Below are 17,665 nucleotides of genomic sequence, written 5' to 3'. Positions count from 1 at the left end.
GATAGTTTCTTAGATGTTATATTTTTATTTTGTAATGTTTGTGTTCTCAGGCCTTTGAAAATCAGAATAACTTAGTTTCATTATGATGAGATCTTACACGTGTAAGTCATTATTTATTTATTTATTTATTTATTTATTTATTTATTTTGAGAGGGAGAGAGAGTGCACACAAATGGAGGAGGAGCAGAGAAAGAGAGAGAGAGAGAGAGGAGAATCCCAAGTAGGCTCTGCACGTTAGCACAGAGCCCAAGGCAGGGCTCAATCTCACCACCGTGAGATCATGACCTGAGCCGAAATCAAGAGTCAGACACTTAACTGAATAAATCACCCAGGCACCCCTCTTTTTCTTTTTTAAGTGAAGTCCACCCAGTCACAGGATAATGAGTTTCACTCTCCTTTTTGATTGACCTAAGGTTGGTGATTGCATATCTTCTTCAGCAAGCCAAAGTATTGAGGTTTCCTAAATCCCTAGGCCTCCTCCTCTTCTCTTCTACTTGAATTCTCCCACTTAGCCTGGAAGCAAACAACAGCTTGAGAGAAGCTGTTGAGAGACAGGCAACCATGGGAGAACTCTACACAGAATCCCAAAAATAAAAGCTCCTTTTTTATCTTCCCTCAGAATATCGTGGCAAAGAAAATGCCACTGCTGCATCCTAGCGCATTTCTTTGAGAAATATTCATACCTTTCAATTCACTTCAACAATTATTTACTAAGTGCCCATCACCAGGGGAGGATCCAGGCCTTATGCTAGTACTGCAGTTACAATAAGCACAGCTTGTGACACTCTGTTCCTTAAAAGTTAGCAGTACTCAAGAGGCCTCTCCTTCACTCATAGAACAAAGACAGCTTTGCTCCATTATAGGCAACTCATGTCCTAGGATGTTTCATAAGCCCCAAGTTGGTCTCAACCAGTCCTTGGTGTTTTCCCAACAGTAGATAGTGCACGGAAACAGTGTGGGCCTCAGTTTATACATGAGATTTAAACAGTTTCAGCCTCAGTTTACACATGAGTTTTTAACAAAAGTGAATTAAAAGACAGAAAATCATCCTATTAAAAATAATTCATCATGCGTGAGAAGTCATTTGCTTTATTTATATAAATGACAGTTGCAACAAGGGTAAAAATTAGATATAATTCTATAAACTGGAAGACAGGATACTGACATCCAGACATCATTCTTGTAATGGGCAGTTATATATTCAATATAATAAAAATGTAGAATGTTACAAATATCCACATTTGAGGATTATAAAAAAGAAAGCAAAGATAAGAATTCTGCTGGCCCACTCAGTAACCCACAAGATTTATGTAACAGTTCCCACAAACCGATCTCAGAAACAGAACAATGTTACATTTTCTATGAACACAAACAGTTAAGTACTAGGGATAGTCCTTTATATAATATTGTTTGAGGCAATCTTCATAGGAAATATGATCAAGACTCATAATGGCACAAACGTGATAGGACTTACATTCCCCATTGCAAATTGCACTGCTGTCATAACTCACAAAGAAGTAATTGTAGTATTTTATAAACTGCTCACTGTCCAGGACTGAAAATTGCTTAGCTAATGCATACAAACTTTTTGGCTGCAAATCTTCAATGTCATAGGTCTGAGTCAGCATATATTCCAGCTTCCAATCGGATTCTCCCTTTAGATTTGCATCTGTCAGGTTCAAATAATACTGCAACATATCCTATAGCAAAAACAGTCACAAACCCTGGTTCATTCTCTGCCATAGAAAGTACTGCACAGGAAGAAGCGTCCTTATTAGGATTTATGTGACATTCTTAATTTAAAGTTGTAGTCATTTAGAAAAAAGTGAGAACTGTTTTGGTTTGCTTCTTTTTTTTTAAGGAATTCCATAGACAAATCTGTATTACTTTTTTTCATTTTAAAAACAATGAAGGAACATATTCTAAACTACACAGAGAGATGTACAAAATACAAAGCTTTGGATTCACACACCTCAGAAGTAACCACTGCTAACAGCTGGAGGTGGCTGGTACCAGCTCACAGAGCCAATTATCAATTTTTTAGGAATCTCGACACTATAATTAAAGTGTTGCTTTTTTCCCCCCAGTGAACAACTTGTTAAACATTTATCATCACTCCAGTGTATGTCAAGACATAAGTTGTTCTAGACATTATGTACAAAACAAATATAATTATTTAGAATATGTATACCCTATTTACTATCTCTTGGCTTTTTCAAAAAATTAAGCTATACTACGTATGCACTGTTTTGCACTTTTAAAAATAATTGGTGCTATATCAGGGCATCTTTCCATGTCAGTATGTGTATATACATACACACATACATACATATACACATACACACGTATATGTACATGTATACATATATAATATATGTGTGTGTGTGTGTGTGTGTATGATGCTCAGATCCAAAAATAGGCAACTAATAGTTGTAAAAAGAATTCAGTCAATTGTTTTATTTCCTCATTTAATCTAATGTTTACAAATTAAATCTGATTTCCCTTGCCTTATTTTCTTCATAAAAACATGCTCTAAGGGGGGCGCCTGGGTGGCTCTGTCGGTTAAGCGGCCGACTTCAGCTCAGGTCATGATCTCGCGGTCCGTGAGTTCGAGCCCCGCATCAGGCTCTGGGCTGATGGCTCGGAGCCTGGAGCCTGTTTCAGATTCTGTGTCTCCCTCTCTCTGACCCTCCCCCATTCATGCTCTGTCTCTCTCTGTCTCAAAAATAAATAAACGTTAAAAAATTTTAAAAAAAAAAACATGCTCTAAGGGACAAGTGAGCTACCTCTAAGTTTATTTAGGAAAAAAATGCATTTACATCAATAGAGACTTTAATTGAAAATTCTTTTCAAATGATATTAATTAAAAGGGGCAGTACTCATAAGCAAAAAGCCCAGCCTTTCAATGTTAAATTGGTCTAAAACCTAGTCGTGTACGAGCTCCAGAGAACTTTTGTCTCAAAGATAAATGTCCAACTCATTTTTCTTTACAAAAAAAAAAAAAATGCTGCCAACATGTATTGAGTTCTTACTATAAGCCAAGTATTTTTCTAAGTGCTTTACACATATTTGTTCATGTAATCCTCACAGCAATTCTGTGAAGTCAGTAATACTTAGTTTAATCCTCATTTTACAGAGGAATAGACTGGGAATACACAAGGAAATTTGATAAAAGAATGCTTGGGGGAGTATGGTTTCAGAATCTACAGTCACCTTCACAGCTATGTTCTAGAGAAGAGTAATTAATAAATATGGCTTAGTGAAAAGTTTCAGTATGTGTACAAGTCCCCAAATCAGGCCCTGCCCAATGTACCGAACAAATGTCAAGTCCTTAGAAGGACAGAAACAACCTCCCAAAGGCTGATCTCATAATGCCCATACTGAGAAAGTGCTGACCAGCCAAATATAAAAAGAAGACAGACATCACGGGATTTCAACATAGAAACAACGTACATAGTTAAGCTGAAAACATTCAACTAAACTATTGAAAACTATAAAGACATGCATAAATGTGGGGGCAATTCCAAAATTGTGCCAACTTACCAATAGTTTATAATCATGAGGATCATATTGAAATAGTCTGACGCCAGGATTGTTGGTCAGTTTTTCTGCAACACTCTTCACTGGGGTAACAGCAGGAGCCACAAACAAAGAATTTACCGGTCTTCCTGGACAAAACATATGTACATAAACATATTTTTTAATTGAGTTTATCTTTATTAAAAATATAAACAAATTCGAGATTAAGAGATTAACAGACATAACAGCCAAATGATGTATGATCCTCGATGAATCCTGACTTGAAACAACTATAAAGGGACACTTTTGAGAAAATGGAGGAATTTTTATTATGGATTGGTACTAGATGATACTGAAAAATTACTGTTGCTCTTGTTAGGTAGGCAAGTGAATCGTATTAGTATGTAAATTATATAATTAGCCATGTAGTTAATGACAACTGACCAAATGACAATTAGGTTATGTGAATTAGCCATATATTTTAGCAATGTAGACAGTAGCATGTAGGCTAAAATGGATCTAATGTTTGAGATTTACTTTCAAATACTTGAGAAAAAGAAAAAAGAATAAAGAAGTGAATAGGTAAAGCAAATGTGGCAAAATCCTGATAGATGTTAAATATAAGTGATGGTATGTGGGCGGGGGGGGGGCGTTGTTTAATTATTCTCTTTTAGGTGTATTTGAAAATTTTCATAATAACAAAATCTAAGTTATCACAGGTATATACACACACATACACACAAATACAAAACTAGTTTGTTCTGTACATCTACCTAAAACAATATGCCAATAGTTACATAATAAGAACCTGATTGGGGTCACCATGCTTTTATACATATCTATTACAGGAATGAATTTCTGAGTAAAAAAGCTATCAGATGCTGAAAAATGGTCATTTTTTACCAAGCCTACTTTTTGTAGGTGAAAGAGGTAAAGCATTTTGAAAATTTTCCCCAATTGCTGAAAAAAATACATACTGATTTTTTTTTTCCTGGCTGACTATTCTAAAATAAGAACCCTTATTTGGTTAACTCCCAGTTTCCTGTCCTCGTGAGGAGGTCATCTTTAAAAATAGGTAATCATTGTTTTGTTTGATGCTGAGATTCTCCTATTCTTATCTTTTAATTCTGAGTAGATGACAATGTTAATTATCCCTTAAAATTAAGTGTTTGATCTATTTTAAACCAGTGGTGAATTCTGCTTTTCTCTTCAAATTCTGAGAAGTAAAACAAGTCATATAAAAAGACACTTGAGTCTAGGAAGTAAATAATGAACAGCAGTATTTCTCTAAACTTGAGAATCTAAAAGCAAAGCTGAGTGAGCTAAGGGTTTCCGAGCCTTTTTTGTTGATAGCTATCAAATGCTGGTGGCCCCATGGAGCAAATAGGGAGACACCCAACTGCAGGCCTAAATAGGAATTCGACACTTGCCTTACAAACACACAAGATATTCAGAAAAATCAGGTGCTGGCAGGTTGATTTAATGAAACTTGTAATTTACTGGTTCAGTAAAAATTACTGGATATTCACTGCTTTGCTCTAGCATCTTGGATTGGGAAGATGCAAACAGAACAGCATATTACCTTTTTTATCAGAAAGCACCATAATAGTATCTCTGTGAATGTGTCCATAAAATTGTCCTGCAATGACATTGCTGTATCTTCTAAAAATATCTATCAATTTCTCATTATATAATTCTCTCATTGCTGTGACGTTCCTTGAATGGGGCACATATCCTACTGGGATATGTGCTATGATGTACACCTGGAGAGAGAAACATAATGAGGACTGATGAGAATCTTTTTGCACGTGTATCATAACCAAATGACACTTAGATATCCAAGATTAAAAGTACTGTATATTAATTAAAATTTAGAAAGCAAATATACCATCTCTCCTATTACCAAAAAAAAAAACACGATGAAATTATAAAACTATTGGTATCATTCTACTTGCATTTGACTCACTTAAATTACACTGTTGATGATATATAGTAACTGTGATCTTGGTCACAATTTTTTTTTAATCAACAGATGTCAATCAGTCATCAAAGCATTAAAAGCAAAGCAAAATAAAACAAACACAGCAGATTTAATTAAACCGTAAGGTGTTTCATGTGAAAACACCTTCAAATTTTAATATCTTTATTAATAGCTGACCCCACTTGAGTTAATAAATACACAAATTTAGCCCCTGTTTATCCCCAGATGATTTTAGTCTCTGGGATCTACCTTCTCCTTATTTTGCTGAGAGGTGTTCAGTGTCTTTTCTAGCCATTCAAACTGATTTGCTGGGTCAGTCTTATTCAGAGTCATGATATTTGGGCCGTAGTACAAGTTTGTGTTTAGACTGATGATCCTAAGGTTCAGATTAGGTGAAACTTTCTGTGAGTAAAAGCCACCTACAAAAACAAATTTAAGACACACTCTAGAAAAACACATACACAGATTCACAGTGACTATGAAAGCAAACTCTTAATTATGGTTTACAAGCCAGTCAGGGAGGTGATACTTATTTCTCATTATTTAGTTCGTACATACATAGGTTGTCATTAAATAAGAATCACTTACTGAAAACCTACTGTGTGCCAGATCCAGTGGTGGGACTTCCACATACTGACCTACCAACAGTTGTATCCGATATTCAGATGAAAATGATATTGGCACTAGGTCATGAGGTGTCAAATTTTAGAAAAGAAACATTAATGCATCAACTCCTACTTTTGCATGTTTGGGGAGTTAAGATGAGAGATATAGTGAAGTACAAAATGCAGAAGTAGGAACACACGTGGACCGTGCCAAAGACTACTATGGGAGAGATGTCAGATAAACCAGACCTGCTACAGTCTTAGTAGGAATGAGACTTAAAGGCAAAATCGCCCTCACACCTGTGAGCCAGTGGTGGTAACACCCAAGGGTCTGCTGCAGTGGTACTTTTGGAGCTAGCACCTGATCTTGGACCTGCTCTCTTTGCCCTGGGCCCACTCACCATCCATGTCTCTCCACAGCTTTCAAACATGACTTACAGCCTCCAAAGAAACGGGCACATCCAGAATGAACACACCCAAGCAAACATTAAAGATCTTAGTCTGAACAACATGAATACAAATAGATACAAAATAAGGATGAATAAATCTTTCACTTACCTTTCCTTAAAGTATGAATAGCTTCTTCCTCCAACCAGGGCTCCCAGAGATTTGCTACTGCATTGTACACCTTGCTGGTGACTACAGGCAGTTGATCCTGGCCACAAACAATACAATCCACCATTGAAACTTTAAAGATACATAGATTAACTAATTTAAACATTACTTGAGCATTTACTACTATATGAGACATCTGGAGAGGCAAGGATGAGTACTAGATAGGCTTCATCTTCAAGGAATGTATAACTTCGTTAAAGAGACAAAAAAATATATAATCAGTCACCTGTCAGACAATATGTCAGGTGCCATCACAGAGGTTCTAGCAGGGTAGAAGCATGAACAATCAAGTCCAGCCCAGAGAGTCAGAGGGGGAAAGTGAAGAAAGCACATCAACCTGCCCTTGAATAATGATTTCATCATGTTGGCAAGAAAGGGCATCAAGGTAAAGACAATGGCCCAGACACCAACACTCACAGTGCTATACACAGAAAAAAAGCACTTGTGCCACGTGACCAGGATATAGGACGGATATGGGAGTGTGCTCATTAAAGAGAAACAGAGGCAGGTGTGAGCCTGAACACACAGGGCCTGGAACAGCACACTGAGAGAATGGAGAAAATTTCATGATTTTAGAATTAAACAAAGTCTTCTGAAATGTTCACACCAGTATAAAGCTTTTGAACTTTCTGAATGAAGACTGACAACCACATGCTTTTGATTTGGAGAAGTCTCTTTATATGAACATGTTTTGATTTTTTGTAAGCAATGTATACATAAAACATTTTTATCATCATAAAGTATTTTTATCATCCTATTTTATCACATTATAATAAAGGATATTAGCTCTGCGGGGCACCTGGGTGGCTCAGTCGGTTAAACGTCCAACTTCAGCTCAGGTCATGATCTCACGGTTCGTGAGTTCGAACCTGGTGTCCGGCTCTGTGCTGACAGCCGAGAGCCTGAAGCCTGCTTTGCATTCTGTCTCCCTCTCTCTGTGCCCCTCCCCCCGCTCATGCTCGCAATCTGTCTCTGTCAAAAATAAATAAACTTAAAAAAAAATTTTTTTTAAGGATCTTTAAGGAAGAAAAAAATACCCCAAACTTTAAGAAAGTATATACTGAGGGACACCTAGGTGTCTCAGTCAGTTGCGTGAACAAGCCCTGACTTTGATTCAGGTCATGATCTCATGGTTGTGAGACTGAGTCCCGTGTCGGGCTCCATGCCCAGCATGGAGCCTGCTTGGGATTTTCTCTCCCTCTCTCTGCCTCTCTCTCTTTCTCTCTCTCGATATCTCTAATAATAAAAATAAAATAATAATAATTTTAAATTTAAAAAAAGAAAGTGCATACTGAATAAAAATCCAAAAATCACTTGTGAAATTAAATAATTATTCCTATTTTCTTGTTTTAAAAATTATATTAATAAACAGAAGCCATTTCCTTCACACTCCTCCTTTTCTTCTGTATATTAGTGACATAGATCTATTTCTTAAAGTAATTTTCCCATCAGCACTAGTTAAAATGCTTAGTTATTTTCCAAGATGACACCCAAGTCACATTAGTTCCTAATACATATGCCTAATACACGATGAAAACAGAAATACATTCAGGGAAAATAATAACTAAATGACTTGTTCTAACTAGAACTATTAGTATATTTTTAATTTGTGTTAGATATCAGACTCCTCTGTCTGAAAAGTATACTGAATACTAAAAATTATGACTTATAGGCCAACCCAGATTCTGATTAAAACTTGGTCACATGATCATCATCAAAAATCTGAAAGTGTTAGCCATGTGTATCCCAAAGTATTGGGATAGATGCCAAAATACTGGAATGGTCCTACGAAATCTTAAAATTATATAAAATTACTGTAGAGTTTTCACTCAATTTTAGTTATGAGAAATGTGAGCATCAGAGAAGTTAGATGATTCATTCAGGGACAGCTGGTCAGTTCCAGGGTTGGTCCAAATTCCAGGTCTTTCCAGTGTCACTCCTATGTCCAATTATTAATTGTACCATGCCATCATCTCAATACTCTTTGGCTGTGACACGCACAGTGCCGAGAAATGATGTATAATGGGAAGTGACCCACCCATAAGTTTGGTGGCGCCAGTCTTGCCAGTGTAGGAGTAAATGAGGACCCTGGCCCAGACTGCCTCCTTGGGCGGCAACTGGAAGGAGTCCCTAGGCTGCCCACACTAATATCTACTTCTGATGTAATGGGTGGGGACATGCATCTACATATGCATGTTCAGGTAGCTATGTTTATGTGTATGTTTATGAGATTTTAATGGAGAAATAATACTTATTAAAGTATCTGCTTGATTTGTTACTAACAGTTTTGTTACTAACATTCACCAGAATTCCATCTCGGCTAACAGTCTGTAGGAGAGTTTGTTGTGGGGCTTTCATGTTACATTGACATTCCTGAAACTGAGGTGGAAGGGTGGAAGCAGAATAATAGAAAGAAGATTTTCAGATATAAAGTCACAAGCTAGAAAGACAAAAAAATTAACTCTTTAAGGTATACGGGCTGCCCAATTTACCCTAGTTATACATACGATAGGATATATTTTAGAATTTGTATATTATCTATATCTGTGAATCACTATAAGATTTGACTTCACAAAGACAGAAATAAAAGTAAAATAAAACAAATCCCCAAAGGAGTTAGGGAAAACGTATCCCACATGTTGCTGCTTACTGCTCCAATAACTACCACTCCACTTATTGAGGGCATAATATGTACCAGGTAGAAAGCTATGCCCTATTCATGTAATATCACTAATTCTCACGGAAACTTCTGAGGGTGGGTGTTATTGCTCCTATTTACAAATGAGTGACTTATGGGTCAAGGACATTAAGCGAATTATCCAAGTTGGCCAAGCTATCAGGAGCAGGGCAGGATGAGGCTTTACATTCTAGTAAATATGACTCTAAACCCCACATATTCTCCACTATGTCAATCTGTCTGTCACCTAAAGCATATAAAAAACAATGTGGGTAGCTCCTGGTTTCTAGAGATTGTTCATCCCCAAGCATCTTCCCTGTGTGGTCTCACATCTCAATAGTAACAAAGTTGACCACTGGTTTAGAGGATGACTCACAAAGACTAACACATTGTTCATCTCAAGCCCAGAGACCAGTGCCAAAAAGTTACTTGAAACAAGTTCATCCTAGAGTACAACGTCTCAAAATCCCTGTATTTAGGTGATCAAAATGCTCACTAAGCATTCTTGTGGCCTGAGATGGAAAAGATATTCTAAGCAAGAAGATAAATCTAGACAGAGAGGCATGAAAGTAAATATTGTGTTCAGGAATACTGAGTATGTTAATCTGGCAAGAACAAGGGATGTATGAAAGAATGTTAGTCTAATTGAACACAAAAGATCCAGGATGTGGGCTCTATCACTATGCGATTGTGAGCACTTGAACAAGCAACTTGACATTTTGGGGACTCAGTTTTCTCATCCATAAAATGAAGAGTTGATCTAGACTAAGGGTCACCAAACTTTTCCTATACAGGGCCAAATAATAAATATTTTAAACTTATGGGCCATATGGTCTCTCTTGCCACAATTCTACTCTGCTGTTCTAGTGCAAAATCAGAAATCAGCCACAGGCAATACAGAAAGAATAGCCATGGCTCTGTTCTAATAAAACTTTATTAACAAAAGCAAGTGGTAGGCCAAATTTGGACCACAGGTCGTAGTGTGTCAAGTCCTGGACTAAAACACTAAAACTCTGAGATATCTTGAATCTGTCCAAATCTAAGATTCTACACCCACTATAACAGGACCCTCCAGCCAGGGCTAGTATCCGACTGTTATGCACAGGTTATTTAACAAACCGCCACACTGATAGGTTAAGGCCTGGGCTTATCGGTCATCAAATATTCTAAACACAATCTCTGTCTTGAGTTGTATCTTAATCAGATAAACTGGACCCAAACAGGAACTTCCCTCTTTGGTTCTTATGACAATTTGCTATGATCAGAGTGTGGAGAGCTTTGTCTGCCTAAGAGAAGTTCTGAAAAATGTAAACATTTGTCAATATCAACCTTCCTTGCCAACCTTTATCATAAAATGTGAATGAACAACACTGTTATTCAAAAGAAAGTAGAAACTGAGGAAGATTATGAGGGAAAACAAGAATCAATAATCCACAAACTAGGCAATTTGCTTCCAAAACTCACTATGGACATATCTTTTTATGGATTAGGGAGAATCACTTTCAAGTCCCCAAAGCACTTGTCTTACCTTCTTCAGTGGTTATTAACAGTGCACTCTACCTCCGTGAGCCCCACTCCCATGTCTTATCCTCAGCTAGTTATTGTCAGAATTTTGACAGTACTAATGGGAAAATTCCTTGAAACACTTTTGGAGTTTACATCAAATTTACCTGTGGCCAATAGTCATGATTACCCAGTGCAGGGAAAACCTGGAGATTTGGAAAGACACTCTGGATGGTGGTTGTCATATTAGCAATCACATTTATGACTGAGTCTGTTGAGAGTTCATGCACAGGAACGTGAGGTGGGCTATCCCTGCAAAGGAGACAGAATCATAGCAAAATCAACTTCTATAAAAAGTCACTAGACATGCATGATGCCTGGTTGTATTATCATTGCACACTTCCACGATAAAACAACAGATGATTATTAAAAGAGCTGATAAACGACTCTTCATTTATCTTTCTCCCACAGAGTATCCCATTTTAAAAACTGTGTGATACAACAGATAAGCAGGAAATCTCAGCCTATGACACTGCTTGACTGAAGATTTGTGAGAGGCAAATAGTTGAGCAATTAAAAGCACAGATTCCAGAGCTAAAATGCCTGGATTCAAATTCCAGCTTTGCCATTTACTAGCTGTGTACACTTGAACAAGTTACTTAGATGCCCAGCCTTCATTTCTTCATCTGTAAAATGGGGATAATAATATCAAATGCAAATGTTAAATGAGGTATAATTTAAACATTAGTTAAATAGCACCGGTCATTACTGCAGGCATAGGGAATACAAACCTTATCACTCTGTCATGACAGATAGAATTAATTAGTTATGCCACCAGAAGATAATTTTTACAAAATTGCTATTCTCTATCTCTGCCCTTTGCCCACTTGTGCCCTCTCTCTCTCTCAAAAAAAAAAAATAGAAACAAAAACAAAACAAAACCTAATTAATTAATATTCGTGGGAATTCAGCATTCTAATGAAGCTTAGGTCACTGTAGATAAATATTGAGCAACTAACAGTATTTATATACTCACTTACCCTGTCCATATCATGAAAGATGCTTCTTGTCCTGAATTTTTAATGAAATCAAATGCTGACAAAATAAGGTAATAGGGAGAATCACACAGAACATCTCCAAAAGGACCAGGATTGGAGGCATTTGCGCCTTTAGATGAAGCACACACTTTGCTGTGGTCATCTGTGATGTGGTAAGTAGGATCTAAGTGTAAATCAGTCACATGCCAAAACTGTCCTGTTGATTAGAAAAGAAATGGTGTTAAATCTACTTCCCTTTAGGTATTCCCATACACATATTTACAGTAAGACTGGAGACAGTTACTCCTCCCTGTGATGGAGTAAAACCCTAGTAATTTAAATGTTAATTTGCCCTGAAAGTAAATACAATACTTTCCTGTCGGTAGATGAGGGTCCCAAAGTTAGTGGGAAGAATTTACTAAAATTTACTATTTACATGGGTCAGAACCGATGAGCTCACTGACGGCGTGCCTACATAAAAAAGACTATGTAACGAACGTAAATTGCATAATGAAATACAGGGAGACATACTTCAGATGGGTCAATAATAATATGTGTATTAACAGTATGTTTCCTTCCTTGCAGAATTTATGGTTTTAGAATTTATTTATGTGCTTCTTGTGGAAAAACTGACATAGAAACATGATGTGGTCTGTTTGGGTTACAGAGTGGATAGATTGCAAAACCAGAAACTAAATCTCACTCCTAATTTCTTGTAAAACCTGGCCTCTCAACATTAATGGAAAAAGAGTATAAATGTTTAATACTAGCTTTAAACCAAAAGTAGGAATTTCCAGAGGCTCTTAAAAGCTACTAAATATAGGAACATCTTCTAGCATACACTTGTATCAAATGTTAATAATGTTAAGGAAAGCATTTGTTAAAGAGGATGCTTCCATTCGGTTTTCAGTGAGAAACCTGGAACCCATTTGATACCATGGGAAAGATTCTTTAATTGAAGGAAATAGTAGTACTAATATTCAGAGTAGTGTCTCTCTTTATTAAGCATTTGTGCCAGGCATTATAATAAAGAAACTAAATATACTATGCCATTTTATTCTCGAAACCACTCTCTTGAAGTAGGAATCGCTGTTCTCATTTTAGAGGGGAGAAATGCAAGCTGGGTCCATTAGGAAATCTGCTCAGGTATACACAGCTAATAAACAGCACAGTCAGAATCTGAGCCCCACTTCGAAAGGCCCTCCAGCTTGCGTATACATAAGTTACATATATCTTCTATGATTTTGCTGCCTTCTCATATGCAATTAATAAATTATTTTAGTACTGAGGCTTTTTCACACTTTGAATTTGGAGTTTACTCTGATTATGACTAATTTATATCAGAAATGACATAGCAGCACATACTACACCAGAAACATGGAGCAAACAAGTAGAATGCAAACTTTTATCTATACAAAGATGATAAAAGCTAAGTATGTATATGAGCAAACACCTGAATAGGACCCAAAGCTGGGATAAGAAAGTAAGAAACTGAAAACTGTTAATCTGTTAGGGTGGAAACGTTAAGTTGTATTTGGGTTGTTTTTTCTCCACAACATTATTATGATTTTATAACATATTTAAGTTCACAGCTAAGACATGGTAGACAAAAGATCCAGAAGAAAGCAGACATAAAACAGTCTTTATGATCAATTACTTTGTATCCTATCCCCATTTGAAAATACATGCCAAGAGTAATTTATTTTCTTCTTTAATGCAGAAAATACTCCAGCTTCCATTTCTAGCCCAGACTTACTGTATCCAACACACAAAGTGAGGTTGACAAATAGCTCAGAATCATCCTGGAGGCTGTCCTTCCTTGAGGTATAAATATATAGTGCATCTCAATTTTATTTAAACATGTTTTTAATGATTTGTAGAATATTAAGGTATAATAAGCTATACACAGAACAGTATAGTGTTATGGTTAAGATGGGGAACTCCAGAGTCAGACTACCTGACTTCAAATCCAAGCTCTATTTATTAATCTAGCTATGTGATCCTGGCTTGTTTTATCTGCAAAATGGGAAGAATATTACTGCCTTCTGTATGAGGGTTAAGTGACTTGGTAGAAGTAAAGCTCTTAGAACATACCTGGCATCTAGTAACCTCAGTGTTAGTTATACTGTTAATATTTTGACGGGGCACCTGGGTGGCTCAGTCAGTTAAGTGTCTGACTTCAGCTCAGGTCATGATCTCATGGTTCGTGAGTTCAAGCCCCACGTTGGGCTCAGAGCCTGAAGCCTGCTTCAGATTCTGTCTCTCTCTCTCTCTCTCTCTCTCTCTCTCTCTCTGTCCCTCCCCTGCTCACGCTCTCTCTCTCTCTCACAAAAATAAACATTAAAAAAAAGTTATACTGTTTTTATTTTGTAACCCTAAGCTTGAATTTGAGATGAAACTTCTTCATTTCCAAGTAATACTTAAAATTTATCAGGTACTTACTGTAAGTTTAGTACCTTTTTTATGTTTTACATGTATTAACTCATCATTATTTTCATTTTAAAGACAAGGACACAGAGATTAAGTCCAAGTCACATGTGTCATACACAACAGAGTCAAGATAGAGATTCAGGAAGTCTGATTCCAGATTCCATGTTGCTCTTAACCACTGTATCACTTGCCTCTATGTGTGCTCACATTCAACTGTCCTTCCGTGTCACTCGCCTCACGTAAAATACATAACACCTACATGAGATACTGTGACAATTAAGGGACATGAGATAATAAGTATACTAAAATTTTATAAACCAAAACTGGAAACACATTAAGAATACATCTCCAGTACCTCGATTTGTATGTCCTCAGCATCTAGAACATGACCTATAGTAGGCCCTCAGTAAACATTCCTTAATGAGGCACAGGCAGATTTCAGGATTTCCTCAAGATCACATGGTGACTCATTAATGAGAGCTGAACTAGAACCAGTCCCTCCAGACTCCCAGTCTAGCACTCTTTCCACTACACTGCACCACCAGACAGATAAGTGAGGAGGTAATTATTTAGATGCACTGAAGAAAGTCTTTAAATAGAAGCCAAGAGGACTTCTGACAGGTTCTTAACCTGGGATTTATGAATAATGAACCTCTGGAGGCCTCACCTTCCACTTCTAATGAAATTATATATAAAGTGCTGTGTATGTGTGTGTGTGTGTGTGTGTGTGTGTCTAAGGCCACAGACCTGGCCTTTGGCCAAGCCCTACTCCACTACAGATTCTTTGATTTGTGGCCCAAAGTTCATTTCACCACACAATGATTTCTTTCTTGTTCTGCAGATAACCTTTAAGAAGATTTCCACAAATGTATGTGTGTATACATGTGTGTGTTGTTAATATACCTAGATAAATGCTCAACATTATATACCAAAAAATTTATGGTTTAGCTAAAAAAAATTGTAATTTATCCTAAAAAAAAAACCTAGTAAACAATAATTCAGATGTTTGGACACATCTGAATTGTTTAAAATAGGTATTTTTGGTTTTTTGTTTATAATGTCAGTTCCTACCAAATACCTCAGCAGGCCTTGACCTACTAACTCTAATCAGAGATGTGGACAAACACACCCAGGTGAAGTCTCCTGGGTTGTTGTCCTCTGACCACTGAGACTTGACAGAACAGAAAGTTGAGACTGGGAATTTACACACACACACACACACACACACACACACACACACACCAATTAAGCACAGGCCAGTCATGGTGAGTGTTATAAAGGAAGCATTTCCGGATGGGGTCAGGTGAAGAGAGTGTCACATCAAGTAGAAAACATGTAAAATAATATAGCCAATGTGAAACTGCTGAGTCAACACTTCAGCAAGTCTCTGAACCCCATCCCTTCCTCCTCCCTAAGTGACTCAGCCTTCTAGTTTCCATATGAAAACGGGGAGGTGTAAGTGGAGCTGCCCTAGACACCACAAAGTTGTTGCTGAGGACTTAAGCAATCAGATCCTTAAAACCAAACAGTAAATTTGCCAGTGGGTATTCCCAATGGGTAGCAACCTGGGACATTTTATTTCAAAATCCTAAATAGTCACCTAACTAAAGAAAAACAACACAAGCTTCAATAAAAGCAGAAACCAACACACATAAGTATTTGGGGATAATTTCTCGTTATGACTGACAGTTAAGAAACCAGATTCACAGTTCTTGCTTTCAACCTGACAGCTGAGTCACGAGAACTTGGCTCTCACGCAAAGAGGAGGTATTTTTTTCAGAGCATTTCCAGAGCCTTGTGAGAAAGCAAGAGCTCAGAGAACAGCACCAAGCACTGTGCTAAGTTTCAGAGGCGCCTAAGTCCCCAGACACAGAACAGAATTCCACCTATCAAAATTTCCCCCCTCTAAAGAACAGAACAATTCTTTTCAAAGGGTGTCAGGCAGGTGGGGTTACCTTGACCTTTGAAAGGGAAGGCTCAAAAGGCACCCTAAAATCTAAAATTTGTTTAACAGGTTGTTGGGTCCCAATTCTGAGTTTCATATTCCATAGGTCTGGAGTGGGCTGAAAACCTGCATTTCTAAGGAATTTGGGTGACGCTGATGCTGCTGGTCCCAGGCGGACCACAAAAGGGATTGCATTAAACTTGTTAAGTATGATTAAAATTGATCCCGCCCACAGAGAGTCTGGTAACATCCAGGTAAAGTGAAATAAAGGCCCCACAAGTTCTAACGTAGACTAAGGTGAGTAGCACGGAGACTCTGGCAGGAGGAGTAAGAAGAAAAGGCCAACAAACCCGGCGGGCAGGACAGAAGATACTAGAAGTCCCACTGAAATGTGCACCCCTATGTGGAAGAGGAAGCTCCGTACTCCCTGTGCTCTGGGCAGATTCGGGGCCCGTGGGAATGAGGGACATCCAACTTCTAGCTTCGGTTGTGCTTGAGACGTGCACATTTCCTTCCTCCCGCCCCCGGAACAAACGCGCAGAGGAACCTAGTCTCCCGCAGCTCCTTGCAGCGCCCCCACTGGCCAAGGGTACTTTCTCCAGCCACCTGGACCTCCCGCTGGTCGCCTGGCGCTCTCCTCCCGCAGTCGCCCTCGCCCTCCCCGCGCCCGGCGCGTCTGGCTCCACTCCCCTCCACTCCCTGGAGCCTCGGCCGCGGCGCACTGCTGCCCCCACGCACTTTTCCAGACTTCGCGCGGGCGCTTTGGCCGGTTGTTCTCGGGCAGCTCCCGGGAGGGAAGGGGTCGCGGACTCACCCACAGCCGGAGCTGAACTCTCAGGCGCCAGGGGCAGCCCGAAGCCGGGACTGCCACGCCAGGCGAGCAACAGGCAGCAGACAAGCGCGCCCAGCAGAGCCATCACGGGTCAAAGCCACGGGCCTGGGAGACTGAGGCTGTCTGGCTTGGGGGTGGAGAGAAGGCAGAAGAAGGGTGAGGGTGTAGACGCCCTGCAGTCACGTGCGAGGGTAGATTCCGCAAAAGGTCAGTTCGTTTGACCTTCAGCAACTGTCTAGCGATGATCTGCCCTCTTATGCCTTCCGTCAATGACTGGCCAGGGAAGGAATGTGCTTGGGCAAACTTCAAGCAGATCATCTTCCCTAAATGCTGCCTGGCCTTAAACAGATGGGGCTCCGCTGCAAAAGACATGCAGAGAACCTTGAAGTATGAGAATTTGGAGGAGGGCAGCAGAAGTTTTGGATAGCACAGCTATCTCAAAGGGCGGTCCCTGGACTAGAAGCATCAGCACTACCTGGGAATTTTAGTAAGAAATGAAAATTGTTAGGTCCTATCCCAGA

The 17,665-nt window shown here is 38.6% G+C and overlaps 1 protein-coding gene across 2 annotated transcripts; it reads right to left on the bottom strand.

Moving 5' to 3' along the window:
• Positions 1 to 1,069: 1,069 nt before the first annotated feature.
• SMPDL3A (sphingomyelin phosphodiesterase acid like 3A) lies at positions 1,070 to 17,347 on the bottom strand. Of its 2 annotated transcripts, XM_043592235.1 has the most exons (8): positions 17,127 to 17,347; positions 11,941 to 12,154; positions 11,068 to 11,212; positions 6,664 to 6,760; positions 5,750 to 5,919; positions 5,102 to 5,282; positions 3,544 to 3,668; positions 1,070 to 1,700 (listed from the first exon to the last, which is right to left on the bottom strand). In XM_043592235.1, the coding sequence occupies exons 1-8, from the start codon at positions 17,227 to 17,229 to the stop codon at positions 1,383 to 1,385; spliced, it is 1,353 nt and encodes a 450-aa protein (XP_043448170.1). In that variant the 5' UTR covers positions 17,230 to 17,347; the 3' UTR covers positions 1,070 to 1,382. The 2 variants fall into 2 exon arrangements, with proteins under 2 accessions (XP_043448170.1, XP_043448171.1); XM_043592236.1 differs by lacking the exon at positions 11,941 to 12,154 and having other exon boundaries at positions 17,127 to 17,233.
• Positions 17,348 to 17,665: the final 318 nt, after the last annotated feature.

This window comes from Prionailurus bengalensis, chromosome B2 (assembly GCF_016509475.1).
Source record: "Prionailurus bengalensis isolate Pbe53 chromosome B2, Fcat_Pben_1.1_paternal_pri, whole genome shotgun sequence".
Lineage (NCBI taxonomy): Eukaryota > Metazoa > Chordata > Mammalia > Carnivora > Felidae > Prionailurus > Prionailurus bengalensis.
This window is presented reverse-complemented; position numbering and strand designations above follow the sequence as displayed.

Coding starts and splice junctions, on each gene's coding strand:
- SMPDL3A (XM_043592235.1), bottom strand. CDS start 17,229: ATGGCTCTGCTGGGCGCGCTTGTCTGCTGCCTGTTGCTCGCCTGGCGT. Junction 6,761..11,067: donor ATCATGACTATTGGCCACAG/GTAAATTTGATG, acceptor GTTTGTGGCCAG/GATCAACTGCCTGTAGTCAC. Junction 3,669..5,101: donor GGTGCTTTCTGATAAAAAAG/GTAATATGCTGT, acceptor TGTTTTGTCCAG/GAAGACCGGTAAATTCTTTG.